General features: G+C 50.6%; 1 protein-coding gene across 1 annotated transcript in view; it reads right to left on the reverse strand.

Moving 5' to 3' along the window:
• Window positions 1–22,284, reverse strand: part of LOC135887407 (E3 ubiquitin-protein ligase TRIM39-like) — a 32,482-nt gene extending 10,198 nt beyond the window's left edge. The window contains exons 1-2 of the mRNA XM_065415175.1: window positions 21,868–22,284; window positions 19,873–19,972 (exon numbers count right to left, since the gene is read on the reverse strand). Of these exons, the coding sequence (XP_065271247.1) occupies window positions 19,873–19,972; window positions 21,868–22,284 (517 nt within the window). The remainder of the gene's footprint in view (window positions 1–19,872; window positions 19,973–21,867) is intronic.
• Window positions 22,285–24,832: the final 2,548 nt, after the last annotated feature.

A 24,832-nucleotide genomic window follows, 5' to 3' on the forward strand; every position in this document is an offset into this window, starting at 1 on the left:
ACAAGGGACATGGGTTCCAAAACCCAGTGAATTGAGAGAGACCAGAGACATGTAGTTGTACCTGATAGTATGCTCTCTTGCTGGACTTGAAATACCTATTGCATTGCCTTCTTTCTCCACTGTAGAATATCAGAGCTGATTTTAATTCTATTAGGAGTCTAGTAACAGACTGCTGAGCTGAATTCACTTTGGGCCAATGGTGCACCAGCACTGAGGCTTCCCCACTACAAGCTGAACTCACTATAGTGCTAAAATTGCTGAGAGCTGAAATCACTGAGTGCTGTGGGGGGGCCTGAAGATATGTTGCTGAGCAGCTGGCAGAGCAGAGCAGTTTACAGGATGACTGAAGCAGCTTGCGGGACGGCTGGCGGAGTGGAGTGACTGGTGGAGTGGCTCACAGTGAAGGCTGCAGCAGAACCCCATGGAGAGGTGGGACAGTCGGCCTTGGACCACATAAGGTTCCCCCTCCCCCCCCCCCGGTTGGGAGGTAAAACTCTGCAGATAAACTTTTGAACTCTGGGGCTGCACTGACCAGGAACAGAGACATTCGGGTTGTTGGACTTCTGGGCGATTTTTGGGTTGCTGGACTCAAGAGACTTTTGGGGTGTTGGACTTTTGGGACTTTGGATGATTTTTTTGGGTTGCTGGACTTAAGACCCTGAGGGGAAAGGACACTGCCAAACTTACTTGGGGGTGGGTATTTTGCTCATGGTTTGTTATGAATCCTGTTTGTGGTGTTTCCCCAACATAATGCCGCATTGTTTCCCTCCTTTATTAAAAGGATTTTGCTACACTCAGACTCTGTGCTTGCGAGAGGGGAAGTATTGCTTCTTAGAGGCGCCCGGGGGGTGGTATGTAATTGTTCCAGGTCACTGGGTGGGGGCGCGAGTCAGTTTTGCATTGTGTTATTGAAACGGAACCCCTAGATACTGAACCCGGCCCTTGTTGCTGCAAACTCAGATGGGCAGAAGGGTTACAAGCAAAAGGGGAAGCTACGTTATCCCTCCTTGTAGAGAGTAGCAAGAGGGGTGGAGGCACCGCCAAATAATTTCATAGAAAAAAAAAGAAAGAAGATACACCCTGCTGAGTGGGTGGCGGGATCCAAAAGAACCCAGACCTGTCCATCAAAACCTGTAAGTGGATTGGCATTAAAGGAGGTAACCAGGTGGAGAGGGGCGCTACAAGTACATTAGCATGGGGAAGGGAGGGAGGGGTTAACACAAGGGAAGGGGGTTCATGGTGGAATGAGGCAGAAGCTATAAGTGTGGGGGGAGCAGGGGTGGATTAGGGTTTTGTGGGGCCCTGGGCCAGAGCAAATGGGGACTCCCTCCCCACCCCTTGTGCCTGCAGTTCCCTCACCCACTTGCGCTTCTGCTGGGGAAAGGGCATGTGGGCTAGCCGCGCACCACCCACCTGGCGCTCCAGCCAGAGAGTGGGGCAAGCCCTTACACCACAATCCCATTCCCTGGCTGGAGTGCCAGGCGGGTGGAGTGGGGCAAGCTCCTGAGCCCTGACCCCACTCTCTGGCAGGAGCGCCGGGCAGGCAGAGAGAGTCGGGGCATGGACGCACCCATTTTTCATGGGCCCCCAATTAGCCAGGGCCCCTGGGCACAGGCCCCGTTCGCCCAGTGGCAAATCCGCCACTGGGGGGGAGGGGGAGGTGTAGAATAGGTGGCTGGTGGAAAGAAGGAGTGGGTCATGCTAGTGATGGGGAGGCTAAAGTGACGTTCTGTTTACCAGAGACAGGAGAATGCTGGGATCATGGTGGACGGAGACAGGAGAAAATAGACAAGCTCACAGCTCTGATCACCGGAGCTCCCCAGATGTGTATAATGGAGCCAGAAGAGCCCCTGTCTGTGATCAAGGCTCTGTTCCTCTGCTGGAGACTGGAGCAAGAGTCACACACAGACACAGTCCCTGCTCACCCCATCAGCGTGGGGTCATTGCAGAGCTCCTGGCTTTCTTCAGAAGGGAAAAGATGAAGGAAGAAACAGAGAGAAATTGGAGATCGGCCATCAGTGCAGGGAGATAAAACAAACTCCCCCTGGAGTAGTGGCTCTGGAGGTGCATGTCCCACTGGATCTGTACAATGAGTGGGAACCGCTGTCACAGATCTCTGCAGGGTGCAGTGCACATGCGGGCGGTGGAGGGGCAGGAAGAGTAGATGCAATAGGATGTAGATTCATTATGGTTAGATAGGACATAGGCACAAACCCCGCCTCACCTTGTGATGCGCCGTGAAATGCAGGGTGTTGGGGAGGTCTGCCCTGAACTATCACAACCACTCCCACATTCAAGGAAAAAGAGGCCACATGGGGGTCTCCATGCTAAACAACCCCATAATTAGAGATGAGAGCTGCTCTGAACAAGTATTGCATGGTTCAATATTGTACAAACTAATACACCGAGGGGAAAAGAAAGCTATAAGTTCATCAGAACCTCCACTGGGTTGCATGTGTGTCTCTCTCCCAAGGTGGATCTTCACTGCGGAATTTGCCCAGGATCTTACCTGGCTGTTGCCCCAATATGTTTATTGCGCAAGTACAAAAACTCTGACTCAAGTTTGTTGGTGCTTTATGCCCAGGCTAGCTGTCAAGACTTTGGGTATAGGGTATAGTCCAGGTACCACTTTAATTCAGGTTGGTTACCTGCCCACTTTGCAATGTGTATGGAGATTAACCATCTCAGGAGCTGATAGTCCTCCTGTGCCTTCCCACAATTTCTCCTGGGCCATATTTTCTTGGCCACTACCTACTTTACTACTGTATTGCTTATCAATTTTTCAAATTAGCTTTTGGTGGGAAATTCATCCCGCTTAGCCTTTCCCCACATTTTATAAAGTTACATTAAAAAACAACCCCCCCCCCAAAAAAAAGAATGACAATAATAATAAAAAGCAAACAAACAAAAAAAGGTTTCCTAGTGCAACAATTTTAAAAATTAAATTTAAAAGCAAACTCCACCACAATTAAACAAATGGCCACATGATACTCCAAATTGGTACAAAAATTTTCTTTTCAGAGGAAAGATAATGACACTTACTTATTTTGTTATCTTGTTTGCCTAAAAATTAAAGAGAAATGAAGGGAAATTCATCCAGTTTAGTCTTTCCCTACATTTTATAAAGTTACATTACAAAACAAATCCCTACAAACTCTCCCAAAAGATGATAATAAAAATAAGAAAAAGGCATAGATTCATAGATTCTAGGACTGGAAGGGACCTCGAGAGGTCATAGAGTCCAGTCCCCTGCCCGCATGGCAGGACCAAATACTGTCTAGACCATCCCTGATAGACATTTATCTAACCTACTCTTAAATATCTCCAGAGATGGAGATTCCACAACCTCCCTAGGCAATTTATTCCAGTGTTTAACCACCCTGACAGTTAGGAACTTTTTCCTAATGTCCAACCTAGACCTCCCTTGCTGCAGTTTAAGCCCATTGCTTCTTGTTCTATCCTCAGAGGCTAAGGTGAACAAGTTTTCTCCCTCCTCCTTATGACACCCTTTTAGATACCTGAAAACTGCTATCATGTCCCCTCTCAGTCTTCTCTTTTCCAAACTAAACAAACCCAATTCTTTCAGCCTTCCTTCATAGGTCATGTTCTCAAGACCTTTAATCATTCTTGTTGCTCTTCTCTGGACCCTTTCCAATTTCTCCACATCTTTCTTGAAATGCGGTGCCCAGAACTGGACACAATACTCCAGCTGAGGCCTAACCAGAGCAGAGTAGAGCGGAAGAATGACTTCTCGTGGCTTGCTCACAACACACCTGTTAATACATCCCAGAATCATGTTTGCTTTTTTTGCAACAGCATCACACTGTTGACTCATATTTAGCTTGTGGTCCACTATAACCCCTAGATCCCTTTCTGCCGTACTCCTTCCTAGACAGTCTCTTCCCATTCTGTATGTGTGAAACTGATTTTTTTCTTCCTAAGTGGAGCACTTTGCATTTGTCTTTGTTAAACTTCATCCTGTTTAACTCAGACCATTTCTCCAATTTGTCCAGATCATTTTGAATTATGACCCTGTCCTCCAAAGCAGTTGCCTTTCCAGCAGGATTGGGAACCATTAATAACAACTCTCTGAGTACGGTTATCCAGCCAGTTATGCACCCACCTTATAGTAGCCCCATCTAAATTGTATTTGCCTAGTTTGTCGATAAGAATATCATGCGAGACCGTATCAAATGCCTTACTAAAGTCTAGGTATACCACATCCACAGCTTCTCCCTTATCCACAAGACTCGTTATCCTATCGAAGAAAGCTATCAGATTGGTTTGACATGATTTGGTCTTTACAAATCCATGCTGGCTGTTCCCTATCACCTTACCACCTTCCAAGTGTTTGCAGATGATTTCCTTAATTACTTGCTCCATTATCTTCCCTGGCACAGAAGTTAAACTAACTGGTCTGTAGTTTCCTGGGTTGTTTTTATTTCCCTTTTTATAGATGGGCACTATATTTGCCCTTTTCCAGTCTTCTGGAATCTCTCCCGTCTCCCATGATTTTCCAAAGATAATAGCTAGAGGCTCAGATACCTCCTCTATTAGCTCCTTGAGTATTCTAGGATGCATTTCATCAGGCCCTGGTGACTTGCAGGCATCTAACTTTTCTAAGTGATTTTTAACTTGTTCTTTTTTTATTTTATCTGCTAAACCTACCCCCTTCCCATTAGCATTCACTATGTTAGGCATTCCTTCAGACTTCTCGGTGAAGACTGAAACAAAGAAGTCATTAAGCATCTCTGCCATTTCCAAGTTTCCTGTTACTGTTTCTCCCTCTTCACTAAGCAGTGGGCCTACCCTGTCTTTGGTCTTCCTCTTGCTTCTAATGTATTGATAAAAAGTCTTCTTGTTTCCCTTTATTCCCGTAGCTAGTTTGAGCTCATTTTGTGCCTTTGCCTTTCTAATCTTGCCCCTGCATTCCTGTGTTGTTTGCCTATATTCATCCTTTGTAATCTGTCCTAGTTTCCATTTTTTATATGACTCCTTTTTATTTTTTAGATCATGCAAGATCTCGTGGTTAAGCCAAGGTGGTCAATGGCCACATTTTCTATCTTTCCTAACCAGCGGAATAGCTTGCTTTTGGGCCCTTAATAGTGTCCCTTTGAAAAACTGCCAACTCTCCTCAGTTGTTTTTCCCCTCAGTCTTGATTCCCATGGGACCTTACCTATCAGCTCTCTGAGCTTACCAAAATCCGCCTTCCTGAAATCCATTGTCTCTATTTTGCTGTTCTCCCTTCTACCCTTCCTTAGAATTGCAGACTCTATGATTTCATGATCACTTTCACCCAAGCTGCCTTCTACTTTCAAATTCTCAACGAGTTCCTCCCTATTTGTTAAAATCAAGTCTAGAACAGCTTCCCCCCCAGTAGCTTTTTCAACCTTCTGAAATAAAAAGTTGTCTGCAATGCAGTCCAAGAATTTGTTGGATAGTCTGTGCCCTGCTGTGTTATTTTCCCAACATATATCCGGATAGTTGAAGTCCCCCATCACCACCAAATCTTGGGCATGCTAGCAAACAAATGAATAAAGATTTCCTATTGCAACAATTTTAAAAGTTAAATTACAAAGAAAACCACTCTGCCACAATTAAACAAACTCCCACATTAGGACCCAAATTGCTACTAAATGTTTGTTGTCAGAGGAAGAATAATGACACTTACTTATTTCTTTATCTCATTTGTCTAAAAATAAAAGAGAAATAAATATATAGTTTGTTAGGTGTTTCCCTTTTCTTATGTTTTATTTGTCTTTATCACCTATATGACAGTGAAGGCTGAGAGAAATAAACCTCCTCTGCAGGACGTCAGATGAGAGGACCAAGTGGTACTTTTGATCTTAAACTGTGTGACTTCATGACTCTATTGCTTATCAGTTTTTCAAATTAGCTTTTGGTGTGAAATCTCTCCAGTTTAGCACTTCCCCACATTTTACAGAATTACACTAACCCTTCCAAAAAAGAATAATAATAAAAAGCAAGAAAACAAACAAAAAGAGGTTTCATATTGCAACAAAATTGTAAAAGTTAAATTTAAAAGCGAACAACTCCACAACAATTAAACCAGCTCCCACATGAGGATCCCATTAGGTACAAAATATTTCCTGTCAGAAGAAGGATAATGACACTTACCAATTTCTGTATGTAGTTTGCCTAAAAATTAAACAGAAATACACATATTGTTTGTTCTGAGTTTCCCTTTTCTTATGTTTTATTTCTCTTTATTATCACTACAACAGTTAAGACGGAGAGCTTATTTTTATTCAATCGCCTAATAAGGTCAGACTAGACCAGTGCTGCCAAAACTTTTCCTGTTGCTCCCTCCCCCCCATTACCAGTAATGGAATCCGTGTGTGACACCCCCCCCCCCCCATTACTGCACAGTTGGCTCAGCAGAGGAGCTTGGGCTGCAAGCGGAGCTGGGAAAAGAACTGGGGATAAGGGAAGAGCTTGGAATAGAGGTGGAGCTGGCCTGGGGGCAGAGAGGAAATGAGGGCAGAGCTGGGCTTGGGGCAGAGCAGAGGATGGAGTGGAGCTGCTGCTGGGGCCGGAGCTTGGATAGGAGCAGAGCGGGGCTGGGTGACACTCCGTCCCTTCCCCCCGTAGGGGCTGGCCAGGGCCATGCTGTGCACCCAACCGAACATTCCTCCACATACCGCTAGGGGGCCCGCCCCACTGTTTGGGGACCACTGGACTAGAGCAGTGGTTTTCAAACTTTCTTTCTGGTGACCCAGTTGAAGAAAATTGTTGATGCCCACGACCCAACGGAGCTTGGGATGATGGGTTGGGCTGTGAGAGCAGTCTCTGGACTGGGGCAGGGGGTTGGGGTGTGACAGGGGGTCAGGGTTCTGGACTGGGGGTGCAGGCTCTGGGGTGGGGCTGGGGATGAGAGGTTTGGGGTGCAGGAAGGGGCTCTGGGTTTGGGGGGGCTCAGGGCTGGGGTAGGGGATTGGGGCGTGGGCTGACCTTTGGCGGCTCCTGGTCAGTGGCGCAGCGAGGGTGCTAAAGCAGGCTTCCTGCCTGTCCTGGCATGGCGGATCATGCTGCCTGCTAGATGCAGCCAGCAGCAAGTCTGGCTCCTAGGCTGAGGTGTGCAAGCGGCTCCACGCAGCTCTCGCCCAAAGGCAACGCTCCTCCCCCATATGGCTCCCCCCCGTATGGAGCGGGTGCTTGGGGTGGAGGCAGCGCGCGGAGCCCCGTGGCCCCCCTGCCCAGGAGCCGGACCCGATACTGGCTGCTTCCAGGGTGCAGCGCGGTGTTGGAACAGGTAAGAAGTAGCCTGCCTTAACCGGGCGGCACCGCCAACTGGACTTCCAACGGCCCGCAATTTGAAAACCACTGGATTAGAGGATCCTGTGGTCCCCTCTGATCTTAAACTCTGTTACTCTAGGACTCTATTACTTATCAGTTTTTCAAATTAGCTTTTGGTGGGAAATTCATCCAGTTTAGTCTTTCCCCACATTTTATAAAGTTACATTACAAAACAAACCCCTATACACTCTCCGAAAAGTTGATAATAAAAATAAGAGAAAAGCATGCTAGCAAACAAATGAAAAAAGATTTCCTATTGCAACAATTTTAAAAGTTAAATTACAAAGAAAACAACTGTGCCACAGTTAAACAAACTCCCACATTAGGACCCAAATTGCTACTAAATGTTTCTTGTCAGATGAAGAATAATGACACTTACTTATTTCTTTATCTTGTTTTCCTAAAAATTAAAGAGAAATAAAGATATATTTTTGTTAGCGGTTTCCATTTTCTTACACTTTATTTCTAGTTTTTCATGCATACGACAGCGAAAGCTGAGAGAAATCAACCTTCTCTTAGGACGTCAGACAAGAGGATCCAGGGGTCCCTTTGGGTTTTTAGTCTGTAATTCTATTGCTTATCTGTTTTTCAAATTAAATTTTAGTGTGAAATCTGTCCAATTTAGTGTTTCCCCTCATTTTATGAAGATACACTAAACCCCCAACTAAAAAAATAATAATATTAAAAAGCACACAAACAAACAAAAACAGGTTAAATATTGCAACAGAATTCTAAAAGTTAAATTTAAAAGCAAATAACTCTAAACAATTAAACAAGTTCCCACATGAGGATCCAATTTGGTACAAAAAAATTCTTGTCAGAAGAAGGATAATGACACTTACCAATTTCTATATCTCATTTGTCTAAAAGTTAAACAAAATACTGTGACAGACCCAGACCAGTGGGGTACAGGAATCTGGTAGAGGGCAAATATACTGGTCGCTGGATGAGTAGTTTTCTGTTCCCTGAGTGACCAGAGCAGGGGCTGCACTAGAGTAATCAGGAACCTGCTAGAACCAATTAAGACAGGCAGGATAATTAAGACACCTGGACATAGGCGGCGGGTTATATTCTTTTGTGGTGTCCAAGCTCCAGCAATATTCAGGGCCGGGGGCCCAGCTCCAGCAATATTTGGAGCTGGGTCTCTTCCCCGGCCCTGCCTGGAGCGGAACTCCAGCCCCCGCGGGTCTCCCGCCCCGCCGCGCCGCGTCCCTGCCTGGAGCGGGTCCCAGCCTGCACCTGCCGCCCCCCCACGCGACCCCCGCGATCTCCCCCACGTCCCTGCCCGAAAGAAAGCAGCGCGCGCCTCTCCCGTGCCTGCTTGTGCTGCTGGAGTAGCACATTCCTACGTGGAGCCCTGCTCCCGGCAGCAACTGCTGTCTGCTGCCCCAGGGTCCTAGTGCCCCCCATGCACTAATGGCAAGGCAGGCTGCCCTTACCCTGCCCTTCCGCCCTATCCCTGAGCCTCTCCAACGCCCCAACCCCTCATCCCCAGCCAGAGCCCTCATTCCCCTGCACCCTAATCCTCTGCTCCAGCCCTAAGCCCCCTCCTGCACCATGAACCCCTCATCCTCAGCCCCAGCCAGATGCATGCGGGCAGAGGCCCCCGTGAGCCCCCCAGCTCCCCCCTTGCCACGCATGGGCTCTGCGGCTCCCGGGCATGCAAGCCGCTGCCAGGGTGCGGGGCCCTGAGCCTGCTCCAGGAGGGGCAGCGGTGGTGGCAGCTCACACTTCCAGGAGCCGCACAACCCGAGCGCGGTGAGGGAGGAGCCGGGGGGCCGCACGGGGGTCTCTGCCCACATGCATCTGCTGCAGGAGCCCCCAGAAACCCCCAGAAGGCAGCTCCTCCCTGCTGAGCTGCTGCAGCGGCCCAAGCCCAGCAAAGCCAGTGAGTGCACTCGGGGCGGGGGCCGCCGGGGTGGGGTGGGGAGGGTTCACGGGGGGGGGCTGTGCACCCTCCAGGGGAGTTCAGGGGGCGGGGAGGGGGGAACCTGGTCTGGGGAGCAGCCCCTGGGCACAGCTGGCCCCTGGGGTCTATAAAGGCTCATTGGGATTTGCCCCTCAATGAACTGATGTTACGGGGGGTGGGGGCGCAAGGTGGAAGTTTCGCCTAGGGTGCAAAATATCCTTGCACCGGCCCTGGGCAGGACTCAGCACTACACTGACAGAGACACCGGAGGAGAAAAAAGAAACAAACATGTTAATGCACGAAATGACCAGACACAGTGGACAGCACTTCACGGGTGACATTCAGTTCACTTGGGGAGGATTTCTGGGAAAGCCACAAGAGCTAGACATTAACTCAGGCCTGCACAACATGCGGCCCGCGGGGGCTCACTGTGCGGCCCGCGGGCAAGTGGCGGGGGGAGCTGCCGGCTTCACCCCCTGCCCGGGGGCAGAGCCGACCTCACAGCCCCGCCCGCGTGTACCGCGCTTCGGCCGGTGAGAAGGGCGGCTGCCAGGTTTGCCCCCTGCCGGGGGGAGGGGAGGGGGCCGACCTCACAGCCCCGCGCGTGCGCACCGTGCTCCGACCGGCCAGCCGGCGAGAAGCGCGGCTGCCGGGTTCGCCCCCTGCCGGGGGGAGGGGGAGAGGGAGGCCGACCTCACAGCCCCGCGCGTGCATGCCACGCTCCGGCCGGCCGGTCAGAAGCGCAGGGAGGGCCAACCTCACAGCCCCGCATGCGCGTGCCGCGCTCCGACCGCCCAAACAGCCAGAAGCGCGCACACGCGTGCACGTGTCTCCGTCTCCCGCTCCCCCCACCTGGCGTACAGCGGGTGCGTCACTTCCAGGGCCTGCTGAGGCGGGAAGCGCTGGGCACGAGGCAGAGCCGGTAAGTGCGAGCGAGGGGAGGGGCGCCCGGCCTGGGCTCGAGCCGCAGCTGGGGGGGACTGGGCCGAGACCCCCCAAACCCCCTCTTCGGTTGGGGGTGGGGGGGCTACTGTGCTGGTTGCTCCCAGGGCAGCCTCCGTAGTGATGGGGGGGGGGTTGAACTGTCTGTGGGCGCCGGGAAAACCCGGGGGGAGGAGGGAGACAGAGTGTGTGTGTGTGTGCGCGCGTGCGCAAGGTTGGCTTTAGGCCGATTCAACTGAGTCCCCTGAATCGGGCCCCACGCCCAAGCCCCGGTACAGCGTACCGGGGTGGCCCGGCTTCCCCAGGGGGCAATTTAAAGGGCCTGGGGCTTTGGAGCCCCAGGCCCTTTAAATAGCCCCCAGAGCCCTGGGATAGCGGGGGGCTCAGGGGCTATTTAAAGGGCCGGGGCTCCAGCTGCCTCTACTGCACCCCCTGCCCACACCACCCCACACCCCCTGCCCTGCCCGCAGCCAGCCAGCCCCACACATGCCCCAGCCCCGCATCCCCTGCCCTGCCCGCAGCCAGCCCCGTCTCCAGCCAGCCCCACACCCCCTGCCTGCAGCCAGCCCCTGCTCCACCCCCTGCCCTGCCTCCAGCCCTGCACCCCCTGCCCTGCCTGCAGCCAGCTCTGCACCCCCTTCCCACAGCCAGCCCCTGCCGCACCCCCTGCCCTGTCTCCAGCCAACCCCTGCCGCACCCCCCTGCGGCCCTGCCCGAAGCCAGCCAGCCCCACACACACCCCTGCCCGCCCCAGCCCCACGCCCCCTGCCCTGTCTCCAGCAAACCCCTGCCGCACCCCCCTGCCTGAAGCCAGCCAGTCCCGCACTCCTCTGTCTCCAGCCCTGCCAACCCCTGCCGCACCCCCCTGCGGCCCTGCCTGAAGCCAGCCCGCTCCACACACCCCTGCCTCCAGCCAGCCCCGCACTCCTTGCCCTGCCTGCAGCCAGACCCTACCTCCAGTCAGCCCCTGCTCTGCCTCCAGCCAGCCCCATGTCCAGTGGTGCCCTGCAGTTCCCAGGGCAGTAACCCTGCACACCTGCTTCAATGAGGGGGGCAGGGAGCAGCTGGGACCCACACATGTGCACAACACCCCCAGGGAGTGGCGGGGACCCACACATGTGAAATGGAGCTCATTAATAACCGATCAACAGCATATATAACACAATGTACATAATATATAATTTTATTATTTATATAGTTATGGAAAGTAAATAATACATGGAAGAAATGAAAGGCTTTTTTTTACATGTTTTTTTTTCTTCTAGTTATCCCTGCTGGGGCCCCGCCAAAAATGTTCGAATTGGGCCCCGCACTTCCTAAAGCCGGCCCTGTGTGTGTGTGTGTGTTTTGCACCTGCCCTGCCCTGACTGCTGCCCCCTTCCCTGGTCCAGGGACCTTATCCCTCCCCGGCCCCTATCACACTGCCCCCCCCCCCAGGGCTCCCTGCGGCCCCTGTGTTTGTGTGTGGGACAGTCACATCTAATCCCTTCACACTGCTCCCCTTCCCCCTCCCCGGCTTAGTTCATACCCCCAGAAAATCCCTTCAAACTGTCCCCCTTTTCTCCACCCCTTATTTCATGGGGGGATGATGAACCGAGCGGGCAGGTAGTGGCGGCGAGGCTTTATACTTGCGGGGAGGTGAGGAGGCGAGCGGCGAGTCGGTGGCTGGAAGGTGATGGAGTCCCAGGATCGCAAAAGAGCTCCATCATGGACCGAACGGGAGGTACGGGATCTGCTCGCCATATGGGGAGATGAATCAGTGCTAGCTGAACTCCGTAGCAGTAAACGAAATGGCAAAATATTAGAAAAGGTCTCCAAGGCCATGAAGGACAGAGGCCATAACAGGGACGCACAGCAGTGCCGCGTGAAAATTAAGGAGCTAAGGCAAGCCTACCACAAAGCCAGAGAAGCAAACGGAAGGTCCGGGGCAGAGCCGCAAACATGCCGCTTCTACATGGAGCTGCATGCCATTCTAGGGAGTGCAGCCACCACTACCCCAACCGTGTGCTATGACTCCGTCACTGGAGAAACACACAGGGAAGCGGGTTCGGGTTACGAGGAAGATGAGGATGGAGATAATGTAGATAGCTCACAGCAGCAAGGAAACGGAGAAACCGGTTTCCCCAACAGCCAGGATATGTTTATCACCCTGGACCTGGAACCAGTAACCCCCGAACTCACCCAAGGCGTGCTCCCAGACCCTGAGGGCACACAGGGGACCTCTGGTGAGTGTACCTTTGTAAATATTACACATGGTTTAAAAGCAAGCATGTTTAATGATTAATGATTAATTTGCCCTGGCAATCGTGGCCAGTACAGCTACTGGAAAAGTCTGTTAACGTGTATGGGGATGGAGCGGAAATCCTCCAGGGACATCTCCAGAAAACTCTCCTTCATGTACTCCCAAAGCCTTTGCAAAAGGTTTCTGGGGAGGGCTGCCTTATCCCGTCCGCCATGGTAGGACACTTTACCACGCCAGGCCAGTAGCACGTAGTCTGGAATCATTGCATAACAAAGCATGGCAGCGTATGGTCCCGGTGTTTGCTGGCATGCAGACAACATCCATTCCTTATCGCTCTTTGTTATCCTCAGGAGAGTGATATCATTCACGGTCACCTGGTTGAAATGGGGCGATTTTATTAAGGGGACATTTTATTCAGAGGTGCCCCTTCCTGCTCTGCTGAACAGAAATGTTCCCTGCTGTTAGCCACGTGGTGGGGGGGAGGGGTGAAGTGATCATCCCCGAGAATTGGGTGTGGGGGGTGAGGGGGGTTAGTTGGGTTTGTGCTGCATGTTAACCCGGAAACCGCAGCCCCTCCTTTTACATTGCAAACCCATTTTAAATGGCCAACCCAATGGGTGCTTGATATGGGAAATGAGGGCGCTGCTGTTTGAAACCATTCCCACATGTTAAGAAGGTTAAAAAAGCCAAAAGACTGTGGCTTACCATGGCTGCCTGCAAGCCGAAATCTGTTGCCTGGCACTGCGTGAGTGATCTCTCACACCAAACCAGCAGGCCCTCCATATAAGAGGAAAAATGCGACCTTGTAACGAAAGCACATGTGCTGTGTAATGTGAACAGCAAAATTTAACATGAAAGAGTGTACCCATTGTTCTCTAAAATGTGTCTTTTTTAACCACCTCTCCCTTCTCCTCCACCAGCTGCAAATGTTTCTCCTTCACAGAGGCTAGTGAAGATTAGAAGGAGAAAACGGCGGACGCGGGATGATATGTTCACGGAGCTCCAGATGTCCTCCCACGCTGACAGAGCACAGCAGAATGCGTGGAGGCAGTCAATGTCAGACTACAGAAAAGCACAGTATGAACGAGAGGAGAGGTGGTGGGCTGAATCGCGGGCTGAAGAGAGCAAGTGGCGGACTGAAGAGGATAGGTGGCGTCAGCTTGCAGACAGAAGGCAAGAGTCGATGCTCCGGCTGCTGGAGCATCAAACTGATATGCTCCAGCGTATGGTTGAGCTGCAGGAAAGGCAGCAGGAGCAGAGACTGCCGCTACAGCCCCTGTGTAACCAACAGCCCTCCTCCCCAAGTTCCATAGCCTCCTCACCCAGACGCCCAAGAACACGGTGGGGGGGCCTCCGGCCATCCAGTCACTCCACCCCAGATGATTGCCCGAGCATCAGAAGGCTGGCCTTCAATAAGAGTTAAAGTTTTAAACTGCAGTGTGTCCTTTTCCTTCCCTCCTCCCCCACCCATCCCGGGCTACCTTGGCAATTATCCCCCTAGTTGTGTGATGAATTAATAAAGAATGCATGAATGTGAAGTAACAATGACTTTATTGCCTCTGCAAGCGGTGCTCGAAGGGGGGAGGGGAGGGTGGGGTGGTTGGTTTACAGGGAAGTAGAGTGAACCGGGTGGGGGGGGGGGCGGAGGGTTCATCAAGGAGAAACAAACAGAAGTTTCACACCATGGCCTGGCCAGTCACAAAACTCGTTTTCAAAGCTTCTCTGATGCGCACCGTGCCCTGCTGTGCTCTTCTAACCGCCCTGGTGTCTGGCTGCGCGTAATCAGCGGCCAGGCGATTTGCCTCAACCTCCCACCCCGCCATAAATGTCTCCCCCTTACTCTCACAGATATTGTGGAGCGCACAGCAAGCAGCAATAACAATGGGGATATTCTTTTCGCTGAGGTCTGAGCGAGTCAGTAAGCTGCGCCAGCGCGCTTTTAAACGTCCAAATGCACATTCCACCACCATTCGGCACTTGCTCAGCCTGTAGTTGAACAGGTCCTGACCACTGTCCAGGCTGCCTGTGTACGGCTTCATGAGCCATGGCATTAAGGGGTAGGCTGGGTCCCCAAGGATCACGATAGGCATTTCAACATCCCCAACAGTTATTTTCTGGTCCGGGAAGAAAGTCCCTTCCTCCAGCTTTCGAAACAGACCAGAGTGCCTGAAAACGCGAGCATCATGTACCTTTCCCGGCCATCCCACGTTGATGTTGGTGAAACGTCCCTTGTGATCCACCAGGGCTTGCAGCAGCATTGAAAAGTACCCCTTGCGGTTTATGTACTCGGTGGCTTGGTGCTCCGGTGACAAGATAGGGATATGGGTTCCGTCTATCGCCCCACCACAGTTTGGGAATCCCATTGCAGCAAAGCCATCCACTATGGCCTGCACGTTTCCCAGAGTCACTACCCTTGATATCACCAGGTCTTTCATTGCCCTGGCAACTTGGATCACAGCAGCCCCCACAGTAGATTTGCCCACTCCAAATTGATTCCCGACTGACCGGTAGCTGTCTGGCGTTGCAAGCTTCCACAGGGCTATCGCCACTCGCTTCTCAACTGTGAGGGCTGCTCTCATCCTGGTATTCTGGCGCTTCAGGGCAGGGGAAAGCAAGTCACAAAGTTCCATGGAAGTGCCCTTACGCATGCAAAAGTTTCGCAGCCACTGGGAATCGTCCCACACCTGCAGCACGATGCGGTCCCACCAGTCTGTGCTTGTTTCCCGGGCCCAGAATCGGCATTCCATGGCATGAACCTGCCCCAGTAACACCATGATTTCCACATTGCTGGGGCCTGTGCCTTGTGAGAGGTCTATGTCCATGTCAATTTCCTCATCACTCTCGTCGCTGCGCTGCAATCGCCTCCTCGGCTGGTCCTGGTTTTGCTTTGGCATGTCCTGGCTCTGCATATACTCCAGGACAATGCGTGTGATGTTCATAGTGCTCATAATTGCCGCGGTGATCTGAGCGGGCTCCATGATCCCAGTGCTAGCTATGGCGTCTGGTCTGAAAAAAGGCGCGAAACTAGTATCTGACGGATGGAGGGAGGGAGGGGCGAGTGACGACATGGCGTACAGGTACAGGGAATTAAAATCAACAAATGTGGCTGTGCATCAGGGAGAAACACAAACAACTGTCACACAGAATGGCCCCCCAAAGATTGAACTCAAAACCCTGGGTTTAGCAGGCCGTTGATTTCACGGAGGGAGTGGGAAGCAAATGAATACAGAACAAATCTATTTTTTACATCTTAAGCTGGCAGACGACGGTGCAGCATGACTGATAGCCCTCGGCATCTTCTGGGTGCTTGGCAGAAAATACTGGGCGCTTGGCAGAAAATAGCATACTACGATTGATAGCCATCATCATCGTCAAGACTGTTCGCTATGACTGAGCATGTCTGGCCAGGTGCCCATGATTGACAGCCACTGCAATATGATGATGATGGATACCAATCGTAATATACCATCTTCTACCAAAAGGCAAGGGGCTGCTGCTGTGTAGCAATGCAGCCCCACGTCTTCCAGAACCCAGATCGCCCTCGGCCTCTTCTGGGTGCTTAGCAGAAAATACTGGGCGCTTGGCAGAAAATGGCATACTACGACTGATAGCCATCATCGTCATTGTGAAGGCAGCAGAATATGACTGGGGGGATGGGGGACTGGGGGACATACATAGTTCCAGCCACTGCTGTACGACGACGACGGTTACCAGTCGTAATACACCATCTACTGCCAAAAGGCAAAAGGCAAGGGGCTGGTGCAATGCAGCCCTACGGCTGCCAGCACCCAGATCACCGATGAAGGCTACCAGTCATGCTGCACCGTCTACCGCCAAAAGGCAGTTAGCTGCTGCTGCTGTGTAGCAATGCAGTACCACATCTGCCGGCACCCATATGACATATGGTGATGGTGAGCTGAGCTGAGCGGGCTCCATGCTTGCCGTGGTATGTTGTCTGCACAGGTAACCCAGGTAAAAAGGCGCGAATCTATTGTCTGCGGTTGCTCTGACGGAGGGGGAGGGGCCTGACGACATGTACCCAGGACCCCCCGTGACACTGATTTGCATCATTCAGGCATTGGGATCTCAACCCAGAATTCAAATGGGCGGCGGAGACTGCGGGAACTGTGGGATAGCTACCCATAGTGCAATGCTCTGGAAGTCGACGCTAGCCTCGGTACTGTGGATGCGGTCCGCCGACTAGAGCACTTAGAGCATTTTATGTTGGGACACACACAATCGGCGGTATACAACCGATTTTTATAAAACCGGCTTCTATAAATTCGACCTAATTTCGTAGTGTAGACATACCCTGAGTGTTTCCCTTGTGTGTGAATTTATTCAACAAAATCTTGAGCTTCATAATGGTTACCATGAGTGAAAAGAAAAAGAGAAAAAGAGAATCAGAGCACAGAGTTTTCAACACTGAATGGACAAATAAATACTTATGTACTGTTTCCAAAGACAAAATACTGTGTCTTGTGTGTCGCGAAACGTTAGCCGTTCCGAAAGAATACAAACTTCGGCGGCACTTTGAAACTAAACATCCCAATCTCACCAAATTGAACCCAAATGAAAAAATAATTAAAGCAGCCAGTTTAGTGAAAAACCTTAGTGGAGAACAGCAAATTTTCAAGAAAGTGAGCACTGAGAACGATACAGTTACTAAAGTAAGCTTTCAAATTTCTAAGGAAATTGCTGCTGCTGGGAAATGCTTCACAGAAGGCGAGTTTTTAAAAATTGTATGTTGATTGCTGTATCTGAGTTATGTCCAGAAAAGAGGGGAATATTTGAGAATGTCAGTCTATCACGCATGACTGTACAGAGAAGAATAGCTGACATTTCTACTAATCTAAGTGATCAGTTAAAGCAGAGAGTCAGTGAATTCTGCTTTTACTCCCTAGCAATGGATGAAAGCACCGATTTAAAAGACACCGCCCAACTTCTTATTTTTATTAGAGGTATTGATAAAAACTTTGAAATTACTGAAGAACTTGTTGGCATGTGCTCCATGATGGGTCGCACAACTGGAAAAGAAATCTCCAGTGAAGTGATAAAGTGCATGAATGATAAGTTGGGAGTAGATTTCACAAACTTGGTGGCCATTTGTACTGATGGTGCTCCAGCTATGTGTGGAAAAAATGTTGGAGCAGTTACTCTTCTTGAAGAATTTATCGGGAGACAAATAAGCAAACATCACTGCATTATACATCAGCAGGTTTTGTGTAGCAAAGTCTTAAAATTTGAGCATGTAATGTCAGTGGTAGTTTCCATTGTAAACCTTATCCGTTCTAGAGGACTAAAACATAGGACATTTCGAGCCTTTCTTGAAGGGGAAGACGCCGAGTGCATCTACCGTACGGAAGTGAGGTGGTTGAGTCGAGGAAGAGTGCTCCAGCGTTTCGTTGCTTTGAAAGAGGAGAAAGCAAAATTCCTAGAAAATGAGCCAATAAAATTCCCGGAGCTTGAAAATGAGTCCTGGAATCAAGATCTCTTTTTCTTTTGTGATATTACAGCACACCTGAATGATCTCAACATTCAACTTCAGGGAAAAAATCAACTTATATTTCAAATGTGTGCAGCAGTGAAAGCTTTCAAAATGAAATTGAAACTTTTCAGAAGTCAGCTGTCAAAAGGTGAAATGTGTCACTTTCCCACTTGTGCACAGCGTATCCCTCAGCACAAACACGCCGAGTTAGGAGAAAAATACGCAAAGCACATCAATCTTTTGATTGAAGAATTTGACAGAAGACTTACTTTGTCTAAAGATGATGACATCCAGTTGAAGCTGATTGAAGATCCCTTTTCTGTGGATCCAGAGGAAGTGCCACAAGATTTGCAGTTGGAGGTTATTGAACTTCAATGTTCGGCAGTTTACCGAAATAAGCACAGAGAAAGCAGCCTGTGGGACTTCTACAAAAGTCTGGACGATGAAAAATACAAGAATCTTATTGAAGTTGCACTGAAAACGTTCAGCATTTTTGGAAGCACTTACATATGTGAACAAACATTTTCCATCATGAACATGAATAAAAACAAGCAACGTTCTTCTCTGACTGGCGACCATTTGGAAGACATTATGAAAATATCCACTTCAAATATGACCCCCGAATACGACAAGCTTGTTGCCAAAAAGAGATGTAATATCTCTCATTAAATTTGCAAGATAATTATGAAAAGTACAAATGTTTTCTTTCAACGGAACAGGTGTTTTTCATTTTTCCATGATTCATAAAAAAAAATAAAATAATTTAAAAAATTGTTTGCTTTAATTGAAAAATTCTTAATAAAGTATCACACCCTCTCCCCCCCCTCAAAAAAACCCCTTCCTTTTCGGCCCACAGCTGTTTCGGCGGGGCGGCGCTGGGGAAGGAGGGTTTGTTTCCATGGTGCGGGCGGCGCTGGGGCGGGGGATGTGTTTCGGGGGGTGTAGCAGGGAGGTTACCCCGCTCCTGCCCTGAAGGGCTTAAAACAGCCTTGGGGGAGGGCTGTGGCAGGGGAAAAGCTGAGCTGATTGGGGAAGCCGCTGCAGCTGGGCCATGCCACAATCAGGCCCCAGCTGGCCTGTATAAAAAGGCTGTGAGCCAGAGGCCCAGAGGAAGTCTCTCTCTGCTTGAAGAGAGAGAAGGGTCTGGCTGCTAGGGAGTTGAGCAGGGTACTGGGAGTGGAGCAGGGCTGGGGAAGGCTAGAGGAGCTGGGGAACTCCAGCCTGGAAAACCCCCAAGCTGCGGACCTAGCTAAGGGCCTAAGACCAGTACCAGGGCTGCAGAGGGGCAGCCCAGCTATAGAGGGAGGCAGCAGGTCCAAACCGAACCTTGCCTGTGATGAGTGGCTGATATACTGCAGTCTACCCCAGGGCACGGGGGCTAGTTGGTGACTGGCAGTAGCCTTATACTGAGGTGAGGTGGGGATTAGAGGATTGGGGGTTCCCCAGAGAGAGGAGACCAAGAGCCAGAGTGTGGGGGTATTGCCAGGGGGCAGCACCCCAGATCAAAGGGCACCAGGGTCCAGGAGGGACACAGAGCCAGCGGCAGTGGGACACCGGCCTGCAGAGGTCGCTCCAACGGCTGGATGAGCTAATTCCCGAGAAGACCAGCAGGAGGCGCCGCCGGGGTGAGTCCTGCTTGCTTACACGGGGGCTGGGCGGCGCTGGGGGGGGGAACGGGGTTTGGCGGGGCTGGGTGGCGCTGGGGGGGGCGTGTTTCAGCACGGCCGGGGGGTTTCGGCCCTCAGCTATTTTCTTTGGAGTAATATGGCCCTCGCCGCTTTACGAGTTGTGCAGGCCTGCATTAACTCATCAGCTGAAATGGAAGCTTAGGGCTTGTCTACACACGAATCTAACCCAGCAATCCATGATCATGGAGAAACACACACAAGTCCAAATTCACCAAGGCCACACAGGAGTCTGGCTCCAAACAGATCTCCCACTGCCAGTCCCTGCTGGTTAATAACAACAGGCACCTACCAGATACTCCTGGCGTTTCCCCTCTCCAGTCACTTTAAATCCCAGCAGCTTTTCTCTCTCTTCCCTCAGAGCCTTCAAATGGGCCTGAATTTTTTTCTGAAGAAACAGAAAGGATTCGGGAGGTTTCATTTTGAGGGTTGAGAGGCGTGTGGAGTTGGGTGTTTTTCCTCCCAAACCCAAGATGACTGTTGGTCCTAATCGCTTTGTGACATCAGGGCCACCAAGGAGATGAAACCTTATCAATGCAGACTGAGAGTGTGTCATATTCAGACTTGCTACCAATTCAGGTTCAGTCTTTTCAGTAATTAGAGAGAGATCTCAATTATAACCAAGTTTTATTGGTATTTGTGAGTTGATTAGTGGTACAGCGCATAACAGGACACTGAAGTCACATGGGGGTGAATCAATAAACCTGTTTTTGAGAAGGTTTAACAAACAAAGTGATACAAGTCCTAGAAGCCACCAGGGTTTAAATATGGACTGGGATTTCAGCCCTGAAGCTCTGGGGATTGCTCTGGGGACCCAGCACTGGATGTGGCTTTGTCCGGTGAAAAAGAGCGAGGAGAAGACTGAGGACGCAGGAGGACACTAGTGAGGGTGGGGGCAGGGGTGGGGGTGGCACTTCCATACAGAATGATGCAGGTGGGGGCGTGCTGACAAAGGTGGTGGTGGGCCCACACGGGCTGACTGATTCAGGTATGGGAGGGCCCATGCAGGCAGGCGTGGGGATGTCCTATGTTCTGGGGATGCCTCAGTGGCCTCCCTAATTAGACAGGCAGATTTGTATAAAGAACGGTTGGGGTTTGCCCCAGTGCTGCCCTAAATCCTTTCAGTTACAATGCACTTTGGGTAGGTCCCCACTGTCCCATTCCCTAGTAAAGATCCTGGAAGCAGTGGATTCTGGGAGATTTCAAAAGGCTGCATGGTGGGACTAATGGAACCACTTAGGCTGCTCCTTGCCCACGTACACACTAGAACAGTTCAGACTGGCACCTGTCAGCTCCAGCCTGTGGTTAGTTTTGCTACAATCCAGTGTAATCCCAGTGGTACTTGGCATGGACCTGCGCTGTCTGAAGCCCTTTTGTGTGCGGACTCAAGGTGCTTGGGGTTCACACAGCGTTTAGCTCAGTGGTCTTCTCCAGTGCAGGCCGGCAGCATCTGAGTTTAACCCTTCATGGAGCAACACAGGAGTTCAGAATCCCAGTGGGAAACCTCATCTCCCTGCTGACACTGCGGCTTTAATCAAGGAGTCTTTTCCTCCTACTGTCCGCACTTCATCACTGCTCAATGCTGCTGAGGGGGGCAGCGTAGCCTAGTGGTTAGGGCACTGGGATTGGCCTTTGAAAAGTGGGGGTTTATACCCACCTCTGCCACTGACCTACTGAGTGACCTTGGACAAGTCACTTCCCCTCTCTGTGCTTCAGTTTCCCCTCCCACCTTTTGACTCTCTTGTCCAGTTAGACTGTGAATGGCTCAGGGTAGGGATTGTCCCTCACTGGGGTTTGTGCAGGGCCCCCTACAATCGAGGTCAGATCTCATCTGGGGTCTGTAGGGGCTGCTGGGACGCAAATAACAATAATAAACACTATGATCCAATCAGTATTAACAGCCACAGCTTGTAACTCCCCCTTCTCCGGTCTGAAGGCAACACTCCCATAGACTGGCCTGCAGCTCTTGTGAATCAAATCTCACTGGTCATTTAATAACTTCCGGTCTGCAGAGAGTTCCCTTATTTCACTGGTGGGAGCTGAGTTTGAAAAGGATTCAGTTGCTCAGAGAAAACTTTCCCACATCAGACAATTTTAAAATCTTCATCTCTTGTCATTCTTGCCAGGCTGGAGTATCATTAATTTGTAGAGCATCTTTCAAGCAATGAAGGCTACACATAAGTGAATGACACAGTTACACCTGTCTCGGGCAACTTGTGATGCCACTAACCTGTCATTAAAATCCAAAGTTATTACCCATTAGACTGGACAGCACCTCGGTACCTTGTACTCCTGGGCAGCTTCCTGTATGGGAACCACTGTGTGAGCGCAATGAACCCGGGACTCTCTGCAGATCACACAGATGGGGGTTTCATCCTCTTCACAGAACAGTTTCAAAGCCTCCTGGTGTTCCCCACACACCCAGTCCCCTCCTGCTCCTTTTGCTGCCTGTAAACTCAGCCGTTTGGCTATTTCTAGGACATTTGCCAGCTGCCTGTTTGGCCTGAGGTTTCTCTGTTGCACAGTTTCTCTGCACTGAGGGCAGGAGGCAGCTGTGTCGGATCCCTCCCAGCACTGGCCGATGCAGGCTCGGCAGAAATTGTGCCCACACTTCAGAGTGACAGGTTCTGTGAAATACTCCAGACAGACGGGACATGTAACTTCCTCCTGGAGACTTTCCACGCGGTTCTCTGCAGCCATGGCTCCCTCTGGGCAGTGGAACAAGATATTTCAATTTCCTGAATTCACACTATGCCCTGCCTGCAGCAACAAGGGGGTGTTTCCCTTCCTGGATCTGACGCAGGCTGTTTGTTGAATTGGAAGGAGCCCACCAGTAACATTACAGCCCTGGAGGCTTTGGTGAAAAATGTACCCCTAGGGCTCTGGTCCTGCAATCAGCCCCTGTGCTGGTGGGGAGGGTCACTGGGGCTTCACATGGACATCAGCATCCACCTGTCAGGATGAGCCTGCAGGAGCAGGGTCTGTGTGTCTAAGGAGCGATAGTCAGACTTCGCAGAATTCTTTTTTTTTTTTTTATAATACATAATTTTGACTGATGTTTATTTTAAACAATTTTTATATTTATTGATTTAAACTTTCACAGTTGCACAAAAATCTGGGTTTCAGCTTTTCATTCCAATTGTTACCAATTTAAATTTTCACAGCTGTGGGGAATTATGGGGGGATCAGACAATATTTTGGTCAGACAATAACTATTTAATGACACTGGACACTGAGATTCAAAAAGTTAACGCTTTATAGCTGTTAAAATTGTCTGTGAGCAGCTAAATCTCCCCCCAGCAGCTCCCCCAGGGCAATAACCCAATTCCTCCCCCACCACCACATGGACAGAAGCTGAAAGTCCATCTGATGGCAGCTCAGGGGCCAGCGTGGAATGTGCTGGGATCTCAGCCTGGGCCCTAGTGGGGCAGGTGACCCCATCTCTCAGAACCACACCCAGCAAGGCCTGCACCCATTTGCTCCCTTTTTGTCATTCCCAGGAGAGAGACCAGGGACTCTGTGGTGTACGGAGACCGAACTCCTCCCCAGCTGTTTACTTAGGGACACTCAGACAGCTGGGGTAGCATGTTTGTGCTCTGCCCCTTTCTCAGTAAATGGTGGCTGTAACTTTACCCACTCTGGTCCCTTTGGCATCACTGGGACGCTGAGACTTTTCAGGATCCAGACTCTGAATCATAACCTTTCTGGGTCTATTTTCTCAGCGTCTACTCTGAGCTTAGCACCATGGGGCCCTCATCCTCCATAGACTGTAATGCAAATAGCCACACAATCCTTGTGTAGATGGTGTCATAGAAATTCCTGTCCGTTCCAGCTGAGGAATAAGGAGAGACGGACACAGCTAGCCAAGCAAGGAGCCCCGGGAGGGGCGATCTGTTTATTTCAATTGCAATTGGGTTCGAGCTCATAAGTCAGCAAGAACAAAGAAAACAGTTACACCAAAGCATTATATGCAGTTGACTATGATAATCTATTGCTTTATGATTGGCCAAAATTTGCCATCATTACCATATGTAATTAGCAAGTTACATGTATCTGCCCCTCTTATGACCCCTTATTGTCCATCTACTTGCTCCCTCCTCCTTGCTTATTTTGCAAACTAAGCAGTTAGCTATCTGCAGGACACAGGCACAGAAAGGTCCATTGTCTCCAGGTTTGGAGTTTGGCTACATTTCCTCTTGAAGGAACTTCCTGAGTTAAGACATAGCTGTGCTGTATATCTTCCATGTGTACGTGACAAATTTGCCCACTGGCAGTTAAGAAGAATAATTTTATATCAATGGGGAAACTGAGTCTGGGAGAGGGCTGGTTCAATAGGCCCCCATTCAGTGGCTGCAAGGACATTGCAGACCTTGGCAACAACTAAGTAAGTCCTGAGCTCCAGCCAGAGCTGCATCCCTGGTTTAATGGTCCTAAGGGGCTTTGCCAGGGTGCAGAGTATAAGAGGTGAGGTGCAACTTCACCCTGGCCACACCCCTCTATCCCTGCTCCACCCCCTTCTCCTCCAGCCTGTCCATGCCCCAACCCCACTCCCTCCCGGCCCTCCCAGGAGCACGCCTTGTGCCTGCCGCTGTAGGGGAGGAGGCACAAGCGACTCCTTTGTTGGAGGGATTTCCCAGGGTGGGGGAGGGCTTTACCCCTTTTCTACACCCACTTGGCCCACACTAGCCTGCTCGGGAGCCAGAGCACAATGATGGGCTGGGTCCAAATGTCAAGAATGTCTATTGATTTAGGGTCCAAATTTGGGTCCTGACCTGAGTACTTAGGGGCTGGTTCTCCAAGGGGCTGGGCACCTGCAGCGCCCACTGACTCCGGCTGCAGCTGTGGATGCAGGTGGAACACGTGCCCTGAAGTCCTGTATTTCCAGGAGATAAACTGAGACAGCCAAAATTAGGCCATTGTTGTGAATTTAGGCCTTAGAGATTGGCCATTAACAACAGAACATGGGCTAAGTCTCATTGTAAGTTGCTGTTTGTACTTGGTCACAGCTCAGTCCCATGACTTGGGTGCTCCGGAGCTCAAACACCCACAAAAACAATATAGTGGGTGCTCAGCACCCACCAGCCGCAGCTGTTCAATGGGGCTGCCGATCAGCTGTTTGGAGGCTGGGAGAGGCACTTGGGGGAGGGTGGAGAGCAGCTAACTGCAGGTGGATGGGGGCTTTGGGGGAGAAGTTGGAGCTGCAGTGAGAAGAGGTTGAGTGAGGGCGGGGCCCCAGGGTAGTGGTGTA

The sequence above is a fragment of the Emys orbicularis genome, chromosome 13 (assembly GCF_028017835.1).
Source record: "Emys orbicularis isolate rEmyOrb1 chromosome 13, rEmyOrb1.hap1, whole genome shotgun sequence".
Taxonomy (NCBI): domain Eukaryota; kingdom Metazoa; phylum Chordata; order Testudines; family Emydidae; genus Emys; species Emys orbicularis.